The sequence below is a fragment of the Eptatretus burgeri genome, chromosome 3, assembly GCF_056783735.1.
Source record: "Eptatretus burgeri isolate ZD-2024b chromosome 3, Ebu_testis_v1, whole genome shotgun sequence".
NCBI lineage: Eukaryota > Metazoa > Chordata > Myxini > Myxiniformes > Myxinidae > Eptatretus > Eptatretus burgeri.
Window position 1 is genome coordinate 117,046,887 of NC_140963.1, and position 18,679 is coordinate 117,065,565.

The 18,679-nt window shown below is 35.2% G+C and overlaps 1 protein-coding gene across 3 annotated transcripts in view; it reads right to left on the bottom strand.

Moving 5' to 3' along the window:
• The window catches only part of CDK7 (cyclin dependent kinase 7), an 86,753-nt gene that overhangs the window by 58,086 nt on the left and 9,988 nt on the right, over window positions 1-18,679 (bottom strand). For 2 of the 3 annotated variants that reach the window (XM_085875222.1, XM_085875221.1), the window contains exon 2: window positions 15,793-15,852. The exons of the other annotated variant lie outside the window; for it this stretch is intronic. In XM_085875222.1, coding sequence (XP_085731348.1) covers window positions 15,793-15,852 — 60 coding nt within the window. The remainder of the gene's footprint in view (window positions 1-15,792; window positions 15,853-18,679) is intronic. 3 annotated transcript variants of the gene reach the window in all.

Here is an 18,679-nt window from a genome sequence, read left to right on the forward strand (position 1 = left end):
TTCCAACCCCCCCCCCAAAAAATTGTTACCCCCCCCCCCCAAAAAAGGGATTTTTTTTTTGCATTTCTACATGTTTTAAGTGATTTCCAACCCCCCCCCAAAAATTTTTTTTTGCATTTCTACATGTTTTAAGTGATTTCCAACCCCCCCTCCCAAAAAAATTGTAAGAGAAAATTTTTATTTTTTGCATTTCCACATATTTTAAGTGATTTCCAATCCCCCCCCCCAAAAAAATTTGAGAAAAAATTTTTTTTGCATTTCTACATATTTTAAGTGATTTCCAACCCCCCCCCCCCCAAAAAAAAATTTTGAGAAATTTTTTTTTTTGTTTTTGCATTTTTACATGTTTTAAGTGATTTCCAACCCCCCCAAATAATTGTTAGAGAAAATTTTTTTTTTTGCATTTTTACATGTTTTAAGTGATTTCCAACCCCCAAATAATTGTTAGAGAAATTTTTTTCTTTTTGCATTTTTACATGTTTTAAGTGATTTCCAACCCCCCAAAAAAATTGTTACCCCCACCCCAAAAAAAGAATTTTTTTTTTGCATTTCTACATGTTTTAAGTGATTTCCAACCCCCCCCCCCAAATAATTGTTAGAGAAATTTTTTTTTTTTGCATTTTTACATGTTTTAAGTGATTTCCAACCCCCCAAAAAAAATTGTTACCCCCCCCCCCAAAAAAGGGATTTTTTTTTTGCATTTCTACATGTTAAGTGATTTCCAACCCCCCCCAAAAATAGAATTTTTTTTTTGCATTTCTACATGTTTTAAGTGATTTCCAACCCCCCCCAAAAAAAAAATTGTAAGAGAAAATTTTTATTTTTTGCATTTCCACATATTTTAAGTGATTTCCAATCCCCCCCAAAAAAAATTTGAAAAAATTTTTTTTTTTGCATTTCTACATATTTTAAGTGTTTTCCAACCCCCCCCGCAAAAAAAAATTTTGAGAATTTTTTTTTTTTTTGCATTTCTACATGTTTTAAGTGCTTTCCACCCCCCCCCCCAAATAATTGTTAGAGAAAAAATTTTTTTTTTGCATTTTTACATGTTTTAAGTGATTTCCACCCCCCCCCCAAATAATTGTTAGAGAATTTTTTTTTCTTTTTGCATTTTTACATGTTTTAAGTGATTTCCAACCCCCCCAAAAAAAATTGTTACCCCCCACCCCAAAAAAAGAATTTTTTTTTGCATTTCTACATGTTTTAAGTGATTTCCAACCCCCCCCCAAATAATTGTTAGAGAAATTTTTTTTGCATTTCTACATGTTTTAAGTGATTACCAACCCCCCCAAAAAAAATTGTAAGAGAAAATTTTTATTTTTTGCATTTCCACATATTTTAAGTGATTTCCAATCCCCCCCCCCAAAAAATATTTGAGAAAATTTTTTTGCATTTCTACATATTTTAAGTGATTTCCAACCCCCCCAAAAAAAAAATTTTGAGAAATTTTTTTTTTTGTTTTTGCATTTTTACATGTTTTAAGTGATTTCCAACCCCCCCAAATAATTGTTAGAGAAAATTTTTTTTTTTGCATTTCTACGTTTTAAGTGATTTCCAACCCCCCCCAAATAATTGTTAGAGAAAAATTTTTTTTTTGCATTTTTACATGTTTTAAGTGATTTCCAACCCCCCCCCAAAAAAATTGTTACCCCCCACCCCAAAAAAAGATTTTTTTTTGCATTTCTACATGTTTTAAGTGATTTCCAACCCCCAAAAAAAAAATTGTAAGAGAAAATTTTTATTTTTTTGCATTTCCACATATTTTAAGTGATTTCCAATCCCCCCCCAAAAAAAATATTTGAGAAAATTTTTTTTTTGCATTTCTACGTATTTTAAGTGATTTCCAACACCCCCCCAAAAAAATTGTTTGAGAAATTTTTTTTTTTTTTTTTTGCATTTCTACATGTTTTAACTGATTTCCAACCCCCCCCCAAATAATTGTTAGAGAAAATTTTTTTTTTGCATTTCTACATGTTTTAAGTGATTTCCAACCCCCCCAAATAATTGTTAGAGAAAATTTTTTTTTTTTGCATTTTTACATGTTTTAAGTGATTTCCAACCCCCCCCAAAAAAATTGTCACCCCCCCCCACCCCAAAAAAAAGATTTTTTTTTGCATTTCTACATGTTTTAAGTGATTTCCAACCCCCCAAATAATTGTTAGAGAAAAAATTTTTTTATTGCATTTTTACATGTTTTAAGTGATTTCCAACCCCCCCAACAAAAAAATTGTTACCCCCCCACCCCAAAAAAAAGAACTTTTTTTTTTGCATTTCTACATGTTTTAAGTGATTTCCAACCCCCCCCCCCAAAAAAATTGTTACCCCCCCCCCCCAAAAAAGGGATTTTTTTGCATTTCTACATGTTTTAAGTGATTTCCAACCCCCCCCAAAAAAAAATTGTAAGAGAAAAATTTTTTTTTTTTGCATTCTACATATTTTAAGTGATTTCCAATCCCCCCCCAAAAAAATTATTTGAGAAATTTTTTTTTTGCATTTCTACATATTTTAAGTGATTTCCAACCTCCCCCCAAAAAAAAATTTGTTTGAGAAATTTTTTTTTTTTTTTTTGCATTTCTACATGTTTTCAGTGATTTCCAACCCCCCCAAATAATTGTTAGAGAAAAATTTTTTTTTTTGCATTTTTACATGTTTTAAGTGATTTCCAACCCCCCAAAATTGTTACCCCCCACCCCAAAAAAAAAAAGATTATTTTTTTGCATTTCTACATGTTTTAAGTGATTTCCAACCCCCCCCCCAAATAATTGTTAGAGAAAATTTTTTTTTTGCATTTCTACATGTTTTAAGTGATTTCCAACCCCCCAAAAAAATTGTTACCCCCACCCCAAAAAAAGAATTTTTTTTTGCATTTCTACATGTTTTAAGTGATTTCCAACCCCCCAAAAAAATTGTAAGAGAAAATTTTTATTTTTTTGCATTTCCACATATTTTAAGTGATTTCCAATCCCCCCCCCAAAAAAAAAAAATTTGAGAATTTTTTTTTTTTGCATTTCTACGTATTTTAAGTGATTTCCAACCCCCCCAAAAAATTGTTTGAGAAAATTTTTTTTTTTTTGCATTTCTACATATTTTCAGTGATTTCCAACCCCCCAAATAATTGTTAGAGAAATTTTTTTTTTTTGCATTTTTACATGTTTTAAGTGATTTCCAACCCCCCAAATAATTGTTAGAGAAAATTTTTTTTTTTTTTTGCATTTTTACATGCTTTAAGTGATTTCCAACCCCCCCCGAAAAAATTGTTACCCCCACCCCAAAAAAAGAATTTTTTTTTGCATTTCTACATGTTTTAAGTGATTTCCAACCCCCAAATAATTGTTAGAGAAAAAATTTTTATTGCATTTTTACATGTTTTAAGTGATTTCCAACCCCCCCCAAAAAAAAATTGTTACCCCCACCCCAAAAAAAGAACTTTTTTTGCATTTCTACATGTTTTAAGTGATTTCCAACCCCCGCCCAAAAAAATTGTTACCCCCCCCAAAAAAAGGGATTTTTTTTTGCATTTCTACATGTTTTAAGTGATTTCCAACCCCCCCCAAAAAAAAATTGTAAGAGAAAATTTTTATTTTTTTGCATTTCTACATATTTTAAGTGATTTCCAATCCCCCCCCAAAAAAAATTATTTGAGAATTTTTTTTTTTGCATTTCTACATTATTTAAGTGATTTCCAACCCCCCCCCAAAAAAATTGTTTGAGAAAATTTTTTTTTTTTTTTTTTGCATTTCTACATGTTTTAAGTGATTTCCAACCCCCCAAATAATTGTTAGAGAAAAATTTTTTTTGCATTTTTACATGTTTTAAGTGATTTCCAACCCCCCCAAAATATTGTTACCCCCACCCAAAAAAAAGTAATTTTTTTTTTGCATTTCTACATGTTTTAAGTGATTTTCAACCCCCCAAAAAATTGTTACCCCCACCCCCAAAAAAAGAAATTTTTTTTGCATTTCTACATGTTTTAAGTGATTTCCAACCCCCCAAAAAAAATTGTAAGAGAAAATTTTTATTTTTTGCATTTCCACATATTTTAAGTGATTTCCAATCCCCCCCAAAAAAAATATTTGAGAATTTTTTTTTGCATTTCTACATGTTTTAAGTGATTTTCAACCCCCCCAAAAAATTGTTTGAGAAAATTTTTTTTTTTGCATTTCTACATGTTTTATGTGATTTTCAACCACCCCCCCAAATAATTGTTAGAGAAAATTTTTTTTTTTGCATTTTTACATGTTTTAAGTGATTTCCAACCCCCCAAATAATTGTTAGAGAAAAATTTTTTTATTGCATTTTTACATGTTTTAAGTGATTTCCAACCCCCCCCCCCAAAAAAATTGTTACCCCCCACCCCAAAAAAAAAAGAACTTTTTTTTTTGCATTTCTACATGTTTTAAGTGATTTCCAACCCCGCCCAAAAAAATTGTTACCCCCCCCCCAAAAAAGGGATTTTTTTGCATTTCTACATGTTTTAAGTGATTTCCAACCCCCCCAAAAAAAAATTGTAAGAGAAAATTTTTATTTTTTGCATTTCTACATATTTTAAGTGATTTCCAATCCCCCCCCAAAAAAAATTATTTGAGAAATTTTTTTTTGCATTTCTACATTATTTAAGTGATTTCCAACCCCCCCCCAAAAAAATTGTTTGAGAAATTTTTTTTTTTTTTTGCATTTCTACATGTTTTAAGTGATTTCCAACCGCCCCCAAATAATTGTTAGAGAAAATTTTTTTTTTTGCATTTTTACATGTTTTAAGTGATTTCCAACCCCCCAAAATTGTTACCCCCCACCCCAAAAAAAAGAATTTTTTTCATTTCTACATGTTTTAAGTGATTTCCAACCCCCCCAAATAATTGTTAGAGAAATTTTTTTTTGCATTTTTACATGTTTTAAGTGATTTCCAACCCCCCCAAAAAAATTGTTACCCCCCAAAAAAGGGATTTTTTTTTGCATTTCTACATGTTTTAAGTGATTTCCAACCCCCCCCCCCCAAAAATAGAATTTTTTTTTTGCATTTCTACATGTTTTAAGTGATTTCCAACCCCCCCCAAAAAAAAATTGTAAGACAAAATTTTTATTTTTTTGCATTTCCACATATTTTAAGTCATTTCCAATCCCACCCCGCAAAAAAATTTGAGAAAAATTTTTTTTTTTGCATTTCTACAAATTTTAAGTGATTTCCAACCCCCCCCCCCCCAAAAAAAAAATTTTGAGAATTTTTTTTTTTTTTTGCATTTCTACATGTTTTAAGTGATTTGCAACCGCCGCGCCAAATAATTGTTAGAGAAAATTTTTTTTTTGCATTTTTACATGTTTTAAGTGATTTCCAACCCCCCCCCAAATAATTGTTAGAGAAATTTTTTTCTTTTTGCATTTTTACATGTTTTAAGTGATTCCCAACCCCCCCCCCAAAAAAATTGTTCCCCCCCACCCCAAAAAAAAGAATTTTTTTTTTTTGCATTTCTACATGTTTTAAGTGATTTCCAACCCGCCCCCAAATAATTGTTAGAGAAATTTTTTTTTTTTGCATTTTTACATGTTTTAAGTGATTTCCAACCCCCCCCAAAAAAATTGTTCCCCCCCCCCAAAAAAGGGATTTTTTTTTGCATTTCTACATGTTAAGTGATTTCCAACCCCCCCCAAAAATAGAATTTTTTTTTTTGCATTTCTACATGTTTTAAGTGATTTCCAACCCCCCCCCCCAAAAAAAAAATTGTAAGAGAAAATTTTTATTTTTTTGCATTTCCACATATTTTAAGTGATTTCCAATCCCCCCAAAAAAATTTGAGAAAAAATTTTTTTTGCATTTCTACATATTTTAAGTGATTTCCAACCCCCCCCCCCAAAAAAAAAGTTAAAGAATTTTTTTTTTTTTTTGCATTTCTACATGTTTTAAGTGATTTCCAACCCCCCCCCAAATAATTGTTAGAGAAAAATTTTTTTTTTGCATTTTTACATGTTTTAAGTGATTTCCAACCCCCCCCCCAAATAATTGTTAGAGAAATTTTTTTCTTTTTGCATTTTTACATGTTTTAAGTGATTTCCAACCCCCCCAAAAAAATTGTTACCCCCCACCCCAAAAAAAGAATTTTTTTTTTTGCATTTCTACATGTTTTAAGTGATTTCCAACCCCCCCCCCAAATAATTGTTAGAGAAAATTTTTTTTTTGCATTTCTACATGTTTTAAGTGATTACCAACCCCCCCCCAAAAAAAATTGTAAGAGAAAATTTTTATTTTTTTGCATTTCTCCATATTTTAAGTGATTTCCAATCCCCCCCCCCAAAAAATATTTGAGAAAATTTTTTTTGCATTTCTACATATTTTAAGTGATTTCCAACCCCCCAAAAAAAAAAATTTTGAGAAATTTTTTTTTGTTTTTGCATTTTTACATGTTTTAAGTGATTTCCAACCCCCCAAATAATTGTTAGAGAAAATATTTTTTTGCATTTCTACGTTTTAAGTGATTTCCAACCCCCCCAAATAATTGTTTGAGAAAATTTTTTTTTTTTGCATTTTTACATGTTTTCAGTGATTTCCAACCCCCCCCAAAAAAATTGTTACCCCCCTCCCCAAAAAATAGAGAATTTTTTTTTTTGCATTTCTACATGTTTTAAGTGATTTCCAACCCCCCCAAAAAAAAATTGTAAGAGAAAATTTTTATTTTTTTGCATTTCCACATATTTTAAGTGATTTCCAATCCCCCCCCAAAAAAAATATTTGAGAAAATTTTTTTTTTGCATTTCTACGTATTTTAAGTGATTTCCAACACCCCCCCAAAAAAATTGTTTGAGAAATTTTTTTTTTTTTTTTTTGCATTTCTACATGTTTTAAGTGATTTCCAACCCCCCCCAAATAATTGTTAGAGAAAAATTTTTTTTTTTGCATTTTTACATGTTTTAAGTGATTTCCAACCCCCCCCAAATAATTGTTAGAGAAAATTTTTTTTTTTTTGCATTTTTACATGTTTTAAGTGATTTCCAACCCCCCCCAAATAATTGTTAGAGAAAAAATTTTTTTATTGCATTTTTACATGTTTTAAGTGATTTCCAACCCCCCCCACAAAAAAATTGTTACCCCCACCCCAAAAAAAGAACTTTTTTTTGCATTTCTACATGTTTTAAGTGATTTCCAACCCCGCCCAAAAAAATTGTTACCCCCCAAAAAAGGGATTTTTTTTTTTGCATTTCTACATGTTTTAAGTGATTTCCAACCCCCCCCAAAAAAAAAAATTGTAAAAGAAAATTTTTATTTTTTTGCATTTCTTCTTATTTTAAGTGATTTCCAAACCCCCTCCTCTCAAAAAAATTATTTGAGAAAATTTTTTTTTGCATATCTACATTATTTAAGTGATTTCCAACTCTGCCCAAAAAAAATTGTTTGAGAAATCTTTTTTTTTTTTGCATTTCTACATGTTTTAAGTGATTTCCAACCGCCCCCAAATAATTGTTAGAGAAATTTTTTTTTTTGCATTTTTACATGTTTTAAGTGATTTCCAACCCCCCAAAATTGTTACCCTCACCCCAAAAAAAGATTTTTTTTTTTTGCATTTCTACATGTTTTAAGTGATTTCCAACCCCCCAAATAATTGTTAGAGAAATTTTTTTTTTTGCATTTTTACATGTTTTAAGTGATTTCCAACCCCCCCCCAAAAAAATCGTTACCCCCCCCAACAAAACTCATTTTTTTTTTGCATTTCTACATGTTAAGTGATTTCCAACCCCCCCCAAAAATAGAATTTTTTTTTTGCATTTCTACATGTTTTAAGTGATTTCCAACCCCCCCCAAAAAAAAATTGTAAGAGAAAATTATTATTTTTTTGCATTTCCACATATTTTAAGTGATTTCCAATCCCCCCCCCAAAAAAAATTTGAGAAAATTTTTTTTTTTGCATTTCTACATATTTTAAGTGATTTCCAACCCCCCCCAAAAAAAATTGAGAATTTTTATTTTTTTTTTGCATTTCTACATGTTTTAAGTGATTTCCAACCGCCCCCCCAAATAATTGTTAGAGAAATTTTTTTTTTTGCATTTCTACATGTTTTAAGTGATTTCCAACCCCCGCCCAAAAAAATTGTTACCCCCCCAAAAAAAGGGATTTTTTTTTTGCATTTCTACATGTTTTAAGTGATTTCCAACCCCCCCCCCAAAAAAAATTGTAAGAGAAAATTTTTATTTTTTTGCATTTCTACATATTTTAAGTGATTTCCAATCCCCCCCCCAAAAAAAATTATTTGAGAAAATTTTTTTTGCATATCTACATTATTTAAGTGATTTCCAACCCCCCCCCAAAAAAATTGTTTGAGAAATCTTTTTTTTTTTTTTTGCATTTCTACATGTTTTAAGTGATTTCCAACCCCCCCCCAAATAATTGTTAGAGAAAATTTTTTTTTTGCATTTTTACATGTTTTAAGTGATTTCCACGCCCCCCCAAAAATTGTTACCCCCCCACCCCAAAAAAATTTTTTTTTTTGCATTTCTACATGTTTTAAGTGATTTCCAACCCCCCCCAAATAATTGTTAGAGAAATTTTTTTTTTTTGCATTTTTACATGTTTTAAGTGATTTCCAACCCCCCCAAAAAAATTGTTACCCCCACCCCAAAAAAAAGAATTTTTTTTTTGCATTTCTACATGTTTTAAGTGATTTCCAACCCCCCCAAAAAAAAATTGTAAGAGAAAATTTTTATTTTTTTGCATTTCCACATATTTTAAGTGATTTCCAATCCCCCCCCAAAAAAAATATTTGAGAAAATTTTTTTTTTGCATTTCTACGTATTTTAAGTGATTTCCAACACCCCCCCAAAAAAATTGTTTGAGAAATTTTTTTTTTTTGCATTTCTACATGTTTTAAATGATTTCCAACCCCCCAAATAATTGTTAGAGAAAAATTTTTTTTTTTGCATTTTTACATGTTTTAAGTGATTTCCAACCCCCCTCAAATAATTGTTAGAGAAATTTTTTTTTTTTTGCATTTTTACATGTTTTAAGTGATTTCCAACCCCCCCCAAATAATTGTTAGAGAAAAAAACTTTTTTGCATTTTTACATGTTTTAAGTGATTTCCAACCCCCACCCCCAAAAAAAAATTGTAAAAGAAAATTTTTTTTTTTTGCATTTCTTCATGTTTTAAGTGATTTCCACCCCCCCCCAAAAGGGATTTTTTTTTTGCATTTCTACATGTTTTAAGTGATTTCCAACCCCCCCCAAAAAAAATTGTGAGAGAAATTTTATTTTTTTGCATTTCTACATATTTTAAGTGATTTCCAATCCCCCCCCCCTCAAAAAAATTATTTGAGAAAATTTTTTTTGCATATCTACATTATTTAAGTGATTTCCAACCCCCCCAAAAAAAATTGTTTGAGAAATCTTTTTTTTTTTGCATTTCTACATGTTTTAAGTGATTTCCAACCGCCCCAAATAATTGTTAGAGAATTTTTTTTTGTTGCATTTCTACGTTTTAAGTGATTTCCAACCCCACCCAAAATTGTTACCCCTCCCAAAAAAAAGATTTTTTTTTTGCATTTCTACATGTTTTAAGTGATTTCCAACCCCCCAAATAATTGTTAGAGAAATTTTTTTTTTTTGCATTTTTACATGTTTTAAGTGATTTCCAACCCCCCCAAAAAAATTGTTACCCCCCCCAAAAAAGGGATTTTTTTTTTGCATTTCTACATGTTAAGTGATTTCCAACCCCCCAAAAATAGAATTTTTTTTTGCATTTCTACATGTTTTAAGTGATTTCCAACCCCCCCCCCAAAAAAAATTGTAAGAGAAAATTTTTATTTTTTTGCATTTCCACATATTTTAAGTGATTTCCAATCCCCCCCCCAAAAAAATTTGAGAAAATTTTTTTTTTTTGCATTTCTACATATTTTAAGTGATTTCCAACCCCCCCAAAAAAATTGAGAATTTTTATTTTTTTTTTGCATTTCTACATGTTTTAAGTGATTTCCAACCGCCCCCCCAAATAATTGTTAGAGAAATTTTTTTTTGCATTTCTACATGTTTTAAGTGATTTCCAACCCCGCCCAAAAAAATTGTTACCCCCCAAAAAAAGGGATTTTTTTTTTTTGCCTTTCTACATGTTTTAATTAATTTCCAACCCCCCAAAAAAAAATTGTAAGAGGAAAAAAAATTTTTTTTTTTGCATTTCTTCATGTTTTAAGTGATTTCCAATCCCCCCAAAAAAAATTATTTGAGAAAATTTTTTTGCATATCTACATTATTTAAGTGATTTCCAACCCCCCCCAAAAAAAATTGTTTGAGAAATCTTTTTTTTTTTTTTTGCATTTCTACATGTTTTAAGTGATTTCCAACCGCCCCCCCAAAAAAAATTTGTTAGAGAAACCTTTTTTTTTTGCATTTCTACATGTTTTCAGTGATTTCCAACCCCCAAAATTGTTACCCCCCACCCCAAAAAAAGATTTTTTTTTTGCATTTCTACATGTTTTAAGTGATTTCCAACCCCCAAATAATTGTTAGAGAAATTTTTTTTTTTTGCATTTTTACATGTTTTAAGTGATTTCCAACCCCCCCAAAAAAATTGTTACCCCCCCAAAAAAAGGGATTTTTTTTTGCATTTCTACATGTTAAGTGATTTCCAACCCCCCAAAAATAGAATTTTTTTTGCATTTCTACATGTTTTAAGTGATTTCCAACCCCCCAAAAAAAATTGTAAGAGAAAATTATTATTTTTTTGCATTTCCACATATTTTAAGTGATTTCCAATCCCCCCCCAAAAAAAAATTTGAGAAAATTTTTTTTTTTGCATTTCTACATATTTTAAGTGATTTCCAACCCCCCCAAAAAAAAATTGAGAATTTTTTTTTTTTTTTGCATTTCTACATGTTTTAAGTGATTTCCAACCCCCCCCCCAAATAATTGTTAGAGAAAAAATTTTTTTTTTGCATTTTTACATGTTTTAAGTGATTTCCAACCCCCCAAATAATTGTTAGAGAATTTTTTTTCTTTTTGCATTTTTACATGTTTTAAGTGATTTCCAACCCCCCCCCCAAAAAAAATTGTTACCCCCCACCCCCAAAAAAATTGTTACCCCCCACCCCAAAAAAAAAAAGAATTTTTTTTTTTTTGCATTTCTACATGTTTTAAGTGATTTCCAACCCCCCAAATAATTGTTAGAGAAAATTTTTTTTTGCATTTCTACATGTTTTAAGTGATTACCAACCCCCCCAAAAAAAATTGTAAGAGAAAATTTTTATTTTTTGCATTTCTACATGTTTTAAGTGATTTCCAACCCCCCAAATAATTGTTAGAGAAAAATTTTTTTTTTTGCATTTTTACATGTTTTAAGTGATTTCCAACCCCCCAAATAATTGTTAGAGCAAAATTTTTTCTTTTTGCATTTTTACATGTTTTAAGTGATTTCCAACCCCCCAAAAAAAATTGTTACCCCCACCCCAAAAAAAGAATTTTTTTTTTTGCATTTCTACATGTTTTAAGTGATTTCCAACCGCCCCCCCAAATAATTGTTAGAGAAATTTTTTTTTTTGCATTTCTACATGTTTTAAGTGATTTCCAACCCCCGCCCAAAAAATTGTTACCCCCACCCCAAAAAAAAGAGAAATTTTTTTTTTTGCATTTTTACATGTTTTAAGTGATTTCCAACCCCCCCCCAAATAATTGTTAGAGAAAATTTTTTTTGCATTTCTACATGTTTTAAGTGATTTCCAACCCCCAAATAATTGTTAGAGAAAATTTTTTTTTTGCATTTTTACATGTTTTAAGTGATTTCCAACCCCCCAAAAAAATTGTTACCCCCCACCCCAAAAAAAAGATTTTTTTTTGCATTTCTACATGTTTTAAGTGATTTCCAACCCCCCAAATAATTGTTAGAGAAAAAAATTTTTTTTTTTTGCATTTTTACATGTTTTAAGTGATTTCCAACCCCCCCCAAAAAAATTGAGAGAAAATAAATTTTTGCAACTTTTTTTTCAACAAAAATTTCGATTTTTTTCTTTTTGCATTTTTACATGTTTTAAGTGATTTCCAACCCCCCCCCCCCCCAAAAAAAAAAAAAATGGAGAAAAGAACTATAACTCTGTCAGCACTGTTGACATCATATTTAATGAATAAGATATAAGGTTCACTTGAGTGACCCAGCAGTATTGGCGGCGGAGGTTTTGCACTCTCCCGAGTGCTCCCCCTCTAGTTCTTAGATTGCATAACCAGATTCTTAGTGATAAAAACACATATCAGAAGAAGACACCAGTCAAAGTTACCCAAACAAATTCACAAGCCAGTCTAAGAGACTCAATAGGGTCCCACAGACCCATTCGAACAAATTTTCATAACACTGCTGCTCTGATGGCCTCAGGAATGCAACTGAAAATGGCTGCACGGACCACCCCCTTGCATGTCCATGGCAGTACAACCATTTCGACACTTTACACCTGTTGATAGATCAGCCTCTCAAAGCATTACCAAAGAGTTCAGGATCCTGTACTTCCAGGTGACCATGATCTGTAACATGTTTATTTCCAGTAACCTTCAGAGACAGAATTCATGAGATCCCACAGGGAGTCCTGGACAAGAAAGATGCAGAATAGAAGAAAAGAAAGGAGAATATAAAGAGGAAGAAGATGAGGAAGAAGAATAAGATGAGGACAAATAAGAAGTAGAAGGCTGGTGCCATTCACCTCGTCCTGAAACAAGGAAAACCCTCTTCACAGGACTACTTTGAAGGTGGGGGTGACCAGGCCAGGTGGAAAAATAAAATTTCTTACCACCAAATACATGACTACTATTAGTCTGGCTCCTACCCATTGACCTGCCTCACTAGGTAAGACCTACCAGGAGCAAAGCTCCCACCAGTACAGCTCTCCAGGTCACAGAAGCACACAAGCTTCCCCACTACAATCAAAGTGGTACTCCCATTGGTGGAAGAAATATGATCAAAGTGGTAGTCACAATCCCTTGCTTGTTTTGTCCTACTCTGACCATGAGGTGGCCCCACTGTCAGTACATTGCCTTCTGAGTTTGCAAAAACATTTGAAAATAGAAAAAAAAGCAATTTTTAAATTAAAAGAAATTGAAAATTGAGTAAATAAATCAAAAATTGGAAACTGAAAATAGAAAAAAAAAAAAACAGACACCAGGACTAAGAACTTAGGGCCAAATTTACCAAAAGCGTACAACAGTTGGACATGTGCAGAATCACTAATCATGAGATGATCACCATTCAAAGCATTACATTTTGTTTTTGTCGACACTGTCAAGGCTCGTATGAGAGCGAACACACAAACGCACAACAAGGGGAGCAGGAGCCAAGAGTGGTGGGGAAGGGAAGGAAAAAACAGTGGGGAACAGAGACATGAGATCTGTGGAAGGGAGCGAGACAGAGTGGGGTACACAGGGTAAACAAGATGGGCACGACAGGGACTTTCAGGTCATTCCACAACAGACTTTCAGGAAGGAAAGCAGGGAATTTGAAGGAGGTAGGTTTGGGTTGGATTAACGGGGGTAGAAAAGATCATGGTTTTGGAAGGGGGAAGATAAGAGATGGTGGTGAACAACTGTTTTGAAGACCTGGAGGGAAGAGTGGGATTGAAGAGAGTGTAGGGGCTTGTTCCAAAGGCGGGGGAAAAATAGAGAAATGAAAGAATGGCGATGAGCAGCAATTCTTGATTTTGGTAGTTTTACCAGAGGGTGGTTGCTGGCGGACCTTGAGCGCTCTGCGGAAATATGGGAGGGGACATATCTCAGACAGAGCGGGGGGCGAGGCCGGAGAGGAGACGGTAGAAGACAAAGACCACAAACCTGCCTGCGGTGAGAGAGTGAGAGATCCAAAGACTCAGCCTCATCACGGAGATACCAATGATCCGAAATGCCTTGGTTTCCACAGCGTGAAGCCGAGGAACGTGAGAGATAGGAGCACCAGCCAGAGGGGAGAGCAGTACTCCATCAGCATGTGGACGAAAGCTTTGTATGTGGTCAGGAGCTCAGATGTGCCAAGGAAGGACTTTGCACGACGGAGGATGCCCAGTCGGCGACTGGCTTTGGAGGCCAGCTTATCTTTAAATAACAAAGAAACTTCTACACGTCAGCAAAGGCATTTTTAAGAGTGTGTTTTAAGCCTTGAAGCAAGCATTGCAAGGCTTTTAATTGGTAGTTTACACAGACGGTAAATATGGATGTGGTAGGAGTGCTTGAACTAGCTCGAGGCAGAAGAGGACAGCAATCGGGTAGTTCGGTGACTTCGTGCTTTTGCCTTCATCTTCATCCTCCTGCAGAGTTCTCGGAAGCACCTGGCAGAGGATTTTGGGTGCTCTAGGATGGATGGGCCACCATTCTTTTTGAAATATCTTCCTATGCGAGCTGCTTTTTACCCCTCAACCCGAATTGGCTAAGGGGTATTGTCGTCATAGGCGTTGTCCGGGTGGGCGTCCAGGCGTCCATCCGTCTGTCAACTTTTGGTTTCCGTCAATTTTGAGGAGAACGCCTTGTCCGATTAAATCCATTTTTGCAGGGTGTGTTGGGGTTGAGTAGAGGAAGGTTCCTTTCGAAAATGGGCACACTGCGATTTTTCAATGTGGCCTCCATGGCAGCCATCTTGAAATTGGTTTCCGTCGATTTCGAGGAGAACGCCTTGTCCGATTAAATCCATTTTTGCAGGGTGTGTTGGGGCTCGGTAGAGGAAGGTTCCTTTCGATAATCAGCACAATCCGATATCCAATATGGCGGCTAGGGCAGCCATCTTGAATTTGGTTTCCCGACAATAACTTAGAGAACGGCTTGACTTATTGATTTCATTTTTGTGTGATATAATGGGGGTGTTTAGAGGAAGGTTCGTTTCGATATACAGCGCAATCCGATATCCAATATGGTGGCTAGAGCAGCCATCTTGAATTTGGTTTCCGGACAATAAATTGAGAACGGCTTCACACATTGATTTTATTCTGGCGCGGTATAATGGGGTTGAGTAGAGGAAGGTTCCTTTCCAAAATGGGCATGTTGCGATTTTCACTGTGGCTGCCACGGCAACCATCTTGAAATTGGTTTTCGTCAATTTCGAGGAGAACGCCTTGTCCGATTAAATCCATTTTTGCTGGGTGTGTTGGGGTTGAGTAGAGGAAGGTTCCTTTCGAAAATGGTCGCGCTGCGATTTTCAATATGGCCACCATCTTGAAATTGGTTTGCGTCAAGGGGCTGAGGGGTTTCGCCCGCTTTGCGGTGCTATTTTTCTAACTTGCACCCGTGTCACTTTTCCCGTCTTGGATTGCTCCTGAGGTGAACCTGGATAAAAACGATTAAACCGATTTGTTGCTCCAATGAAAAATTGTCCCTTCTCTTTTCTTTCAAGGCATGCTGTCGTTGTTGGAACACACAAACTGAATTTGAAGAACACAAGGCCAATACGGAGTTATTTAGTTGAATTGGTTCTGTTACCTCTTTTGTGGTGTGCTGAGCAAAATAAATGTTTAAAAGACATTGAATCATAACTTATGCGCACAACAAATCGGCTGTTTATATCCCTTAATAAATTACGATTTAGACGGGTGACTGATAGAGAGACTCTTGCTAACAGTCTGTGCTCGACAATGATGTTTTTGTCAGCGTTTAAAATGTTAAGGTGTGTGTTAGCAAGACGCTCGATAAGCACCTTTCGTAAATGTGGCAATAAATATAGTCTTGGAATAACAAAAACAAAAGTTTTCTTGATAAACCAAATCTTTCCCAAGCATGAGTAATATCTTATTCAATGACATGGATTCAGACATACACAAAACAACTTGAAATAATATTTATTCAACATCAGTAATACAGTACAGTACCTTCTTTATGGCAACTATCTTGTCATCGACTTTATCTCGAGCTTTGTAGACAGTAGCAAACTGAAAGGTGAATGGGGGGAGGAAGATAAAACAAAAGGGAAGAATAACATTCAGAAGACGAGAAGGGCACTTTGGTCGAGGGCATACATCTGCCATGCATTGCCTGATCCATGAGAACATATCGGGCCGAATACATTTTTGAAATATCATGTTATATATATATATATATATATATATATATATATATATATATATATATATATATATATATATATATATGTAGTTTTTGACCCGATCTCTCAATAGTGAAGAATCACTTAAAAAAAAAAAATATCGGATCCAGATTCAGATAGTCACCAAAATTTAATCAATTCTTCCTTGTCACACACCTAACGTGTCCACCAAGTTTTGTCCAAATACGTCAACAACTTTTTGATACATGCTGCACACAAACAGACAAACAAGAAAAAGATACTTCCAAAATCCACCCCCCTCCCCTCTCCAAAGGTTGCCATTGATACATCAAATTGTCCATTTCATTTAGATTAAAATTGACAATCTCGATCAAAGCTCAGGTCAATTGGATGAAAATTGATTATTATTCAGATTTACATTTATTTTAGAAGTTTGACCTTTGGACCTCAAAAATAGTTGCTTCCCCAATTCATTCATGGACTATGCAAATCCTATTCAACTTGCAAGTTCATAGGATGTAAAGTGAGGATTTTTCAGATGAAATTTGATTTTAGAGGTTTGACCTTGAGTTGATCTTTGACCTTTTGACCTCAAATAGTGGGTTTCCCAATTCAGTGATGCAATATGCAAATCCTGTTCAATTTTCAAGTCAATCGGATGAAAAATGAGGATTTTAGAAATCTGACCACAAGATGAACTTTGACCTCAAAATCAATGTGCTTCTCGGTTGAGACTACCTCTACAACTTGGTAAAGTTTCATGATTGATTTAGAGTTGTGACCTGTAGGCGATTGACAAACAAACAAGAAGAAGAAGAAGACGTCGTCCAGAGCATGATATTTGCAAAATACATAAAACAAATTTGACTTAAAAAATAATTGGTGGTTGAATTCAATGACCAAATGTGCAACTCCTCTTCAAATTTCAAGTGCATCGGATGAAAACTGGCAATTTTAGAAATTTGGCCTATGTTGACCTTTTGGCCTATGCTGACCTCAAAAAGAATTGGTGGTTCAATTCAGTGACCTGATGTGCAAATCCTCTTCAAATTTCAAGTCAATGGGTTGAAAATTGAGGATTTTAGAAATACCCCCTGAGTTGTTGACCTTGGGCCTATGTTTACCTTTTGACCTCAAACAATAGGTTTCTTGCTTATGACAAACTCTACCGTGTGGTGAAGTTTCGTGAAGATTGGTTGAGAATTGTGACCTTGAGGCGATAAATAGACAGACAAACTGAAAAACAAAATCAACTGACCAATATACTTGAAAAATCTTCGATTTTGCAACTAAAAAAAAACCTCCTTCTACCTTCGGTGGTGGAGGTAAAAACAAGGATTAGCTGGGGGAGGGACAAATAGATTAGTTACGAGTTGAGATGGGGGAATAATGACAAGAAAGGACAGTTATGAGATTTGGAAAGGGGTTGTACGATTTGAGGGGAGGAAGTAAGACTTGATTTGGGAGGGAGTGTGGCAGGAGCTGAATGGGGAGGAGCGGGTGGCAGCAAGTACGACTTGAAAGGGAAGGGAGATGGAAAGAGAGGGTGATGGCCTTGCATGAGTTGAAAGTAAGTGGGGTGGGGGTGTCAAGGAGGGGGTGGACGTGTGTGTGTGTTGGGGGGGTCGAGGAGGGGAGGACGTGTTGGGGGGGAGTCGAGGAGGGGACGTGTGGGGGGGTGTCGAGGAGGGGACGACGTGTGGGGGTGGGGGTGTCGAGGAGGGGACGTGTGGGGGGTGTCGAAGAGGGGACGACGTGTGGGGCGGAGTTTCGAGGAGAGATGACGTGTTGGGGGGTCGAAGGGATTATGTGTGCGTGTGGGGGGTGGAGGTGAAGAAGAGGGGACGACGTGTGTGTGTGTGTGTATGTGTGTGGGGGGAGGGGTGTCGAGGAAAGGACGACATGTGGGGGTGGGGTATGGAGGAGGGGACGATGTGGGTGGGGGGTGTCGAGGAAGGGACGACGTGTGGGGGGTGTCGAGGAGGGGACAAGGTGTTGGGGGGTGTCGAGGAGGGGACGACGTGTTGGGGGGTGTGTCGAAGAGGGGACAACGTGTGGGGGGAGTTTCGAGGAGTGGATGACATGTTGGGGGCGGGGGATCGAGGGGATGATGATGTGTGTGTGTGTGTGTGGGGGGGTGTTGAGGAGGGGCCGTGGGGGTGGGGTCAAGGAGGGGCCGACATGTGGGGGGGATGTAGAGGAGGGGGATGATTGTTTGTGTGGGGAGGTCGAGGAGGGGGCAACATGTGGGGGGGGGTGTCGAGGACTTTATTAATAATATCCTTTATCAGGTGCATCCTCAGACACCTCGCTCGATATGTGGTCTCGAGGCATCTCCTGGGTAATCTCGCTGGGGTCTGAAGCCGCCATGTTTTTTGGCCTGCTCAACCATGTCTTGACTTGGAACAGCCCACACCGATTTCTTCATGATGAAGTTTTTTTTTTCACTCTCTTCGATCATATTATCAATACCTTCGAATTGCTGAATTCATTGCAGTGGTTATAAATGCCCGAAGACACCAGTGTTTGTGGCTTTATTTCATTTCTGCACATGCGATCACCGTGAGGATCTCTTCAACTAAGCCTAGTTACAAAATTTAAGCTCCAGAATTGAACTTGGCAGCAGTTTTGGCACTAAAGAAAGTGTTCGTTTATCCAATTCTGTCATTGCTTGGGTGTTTCCGGGTGCATGG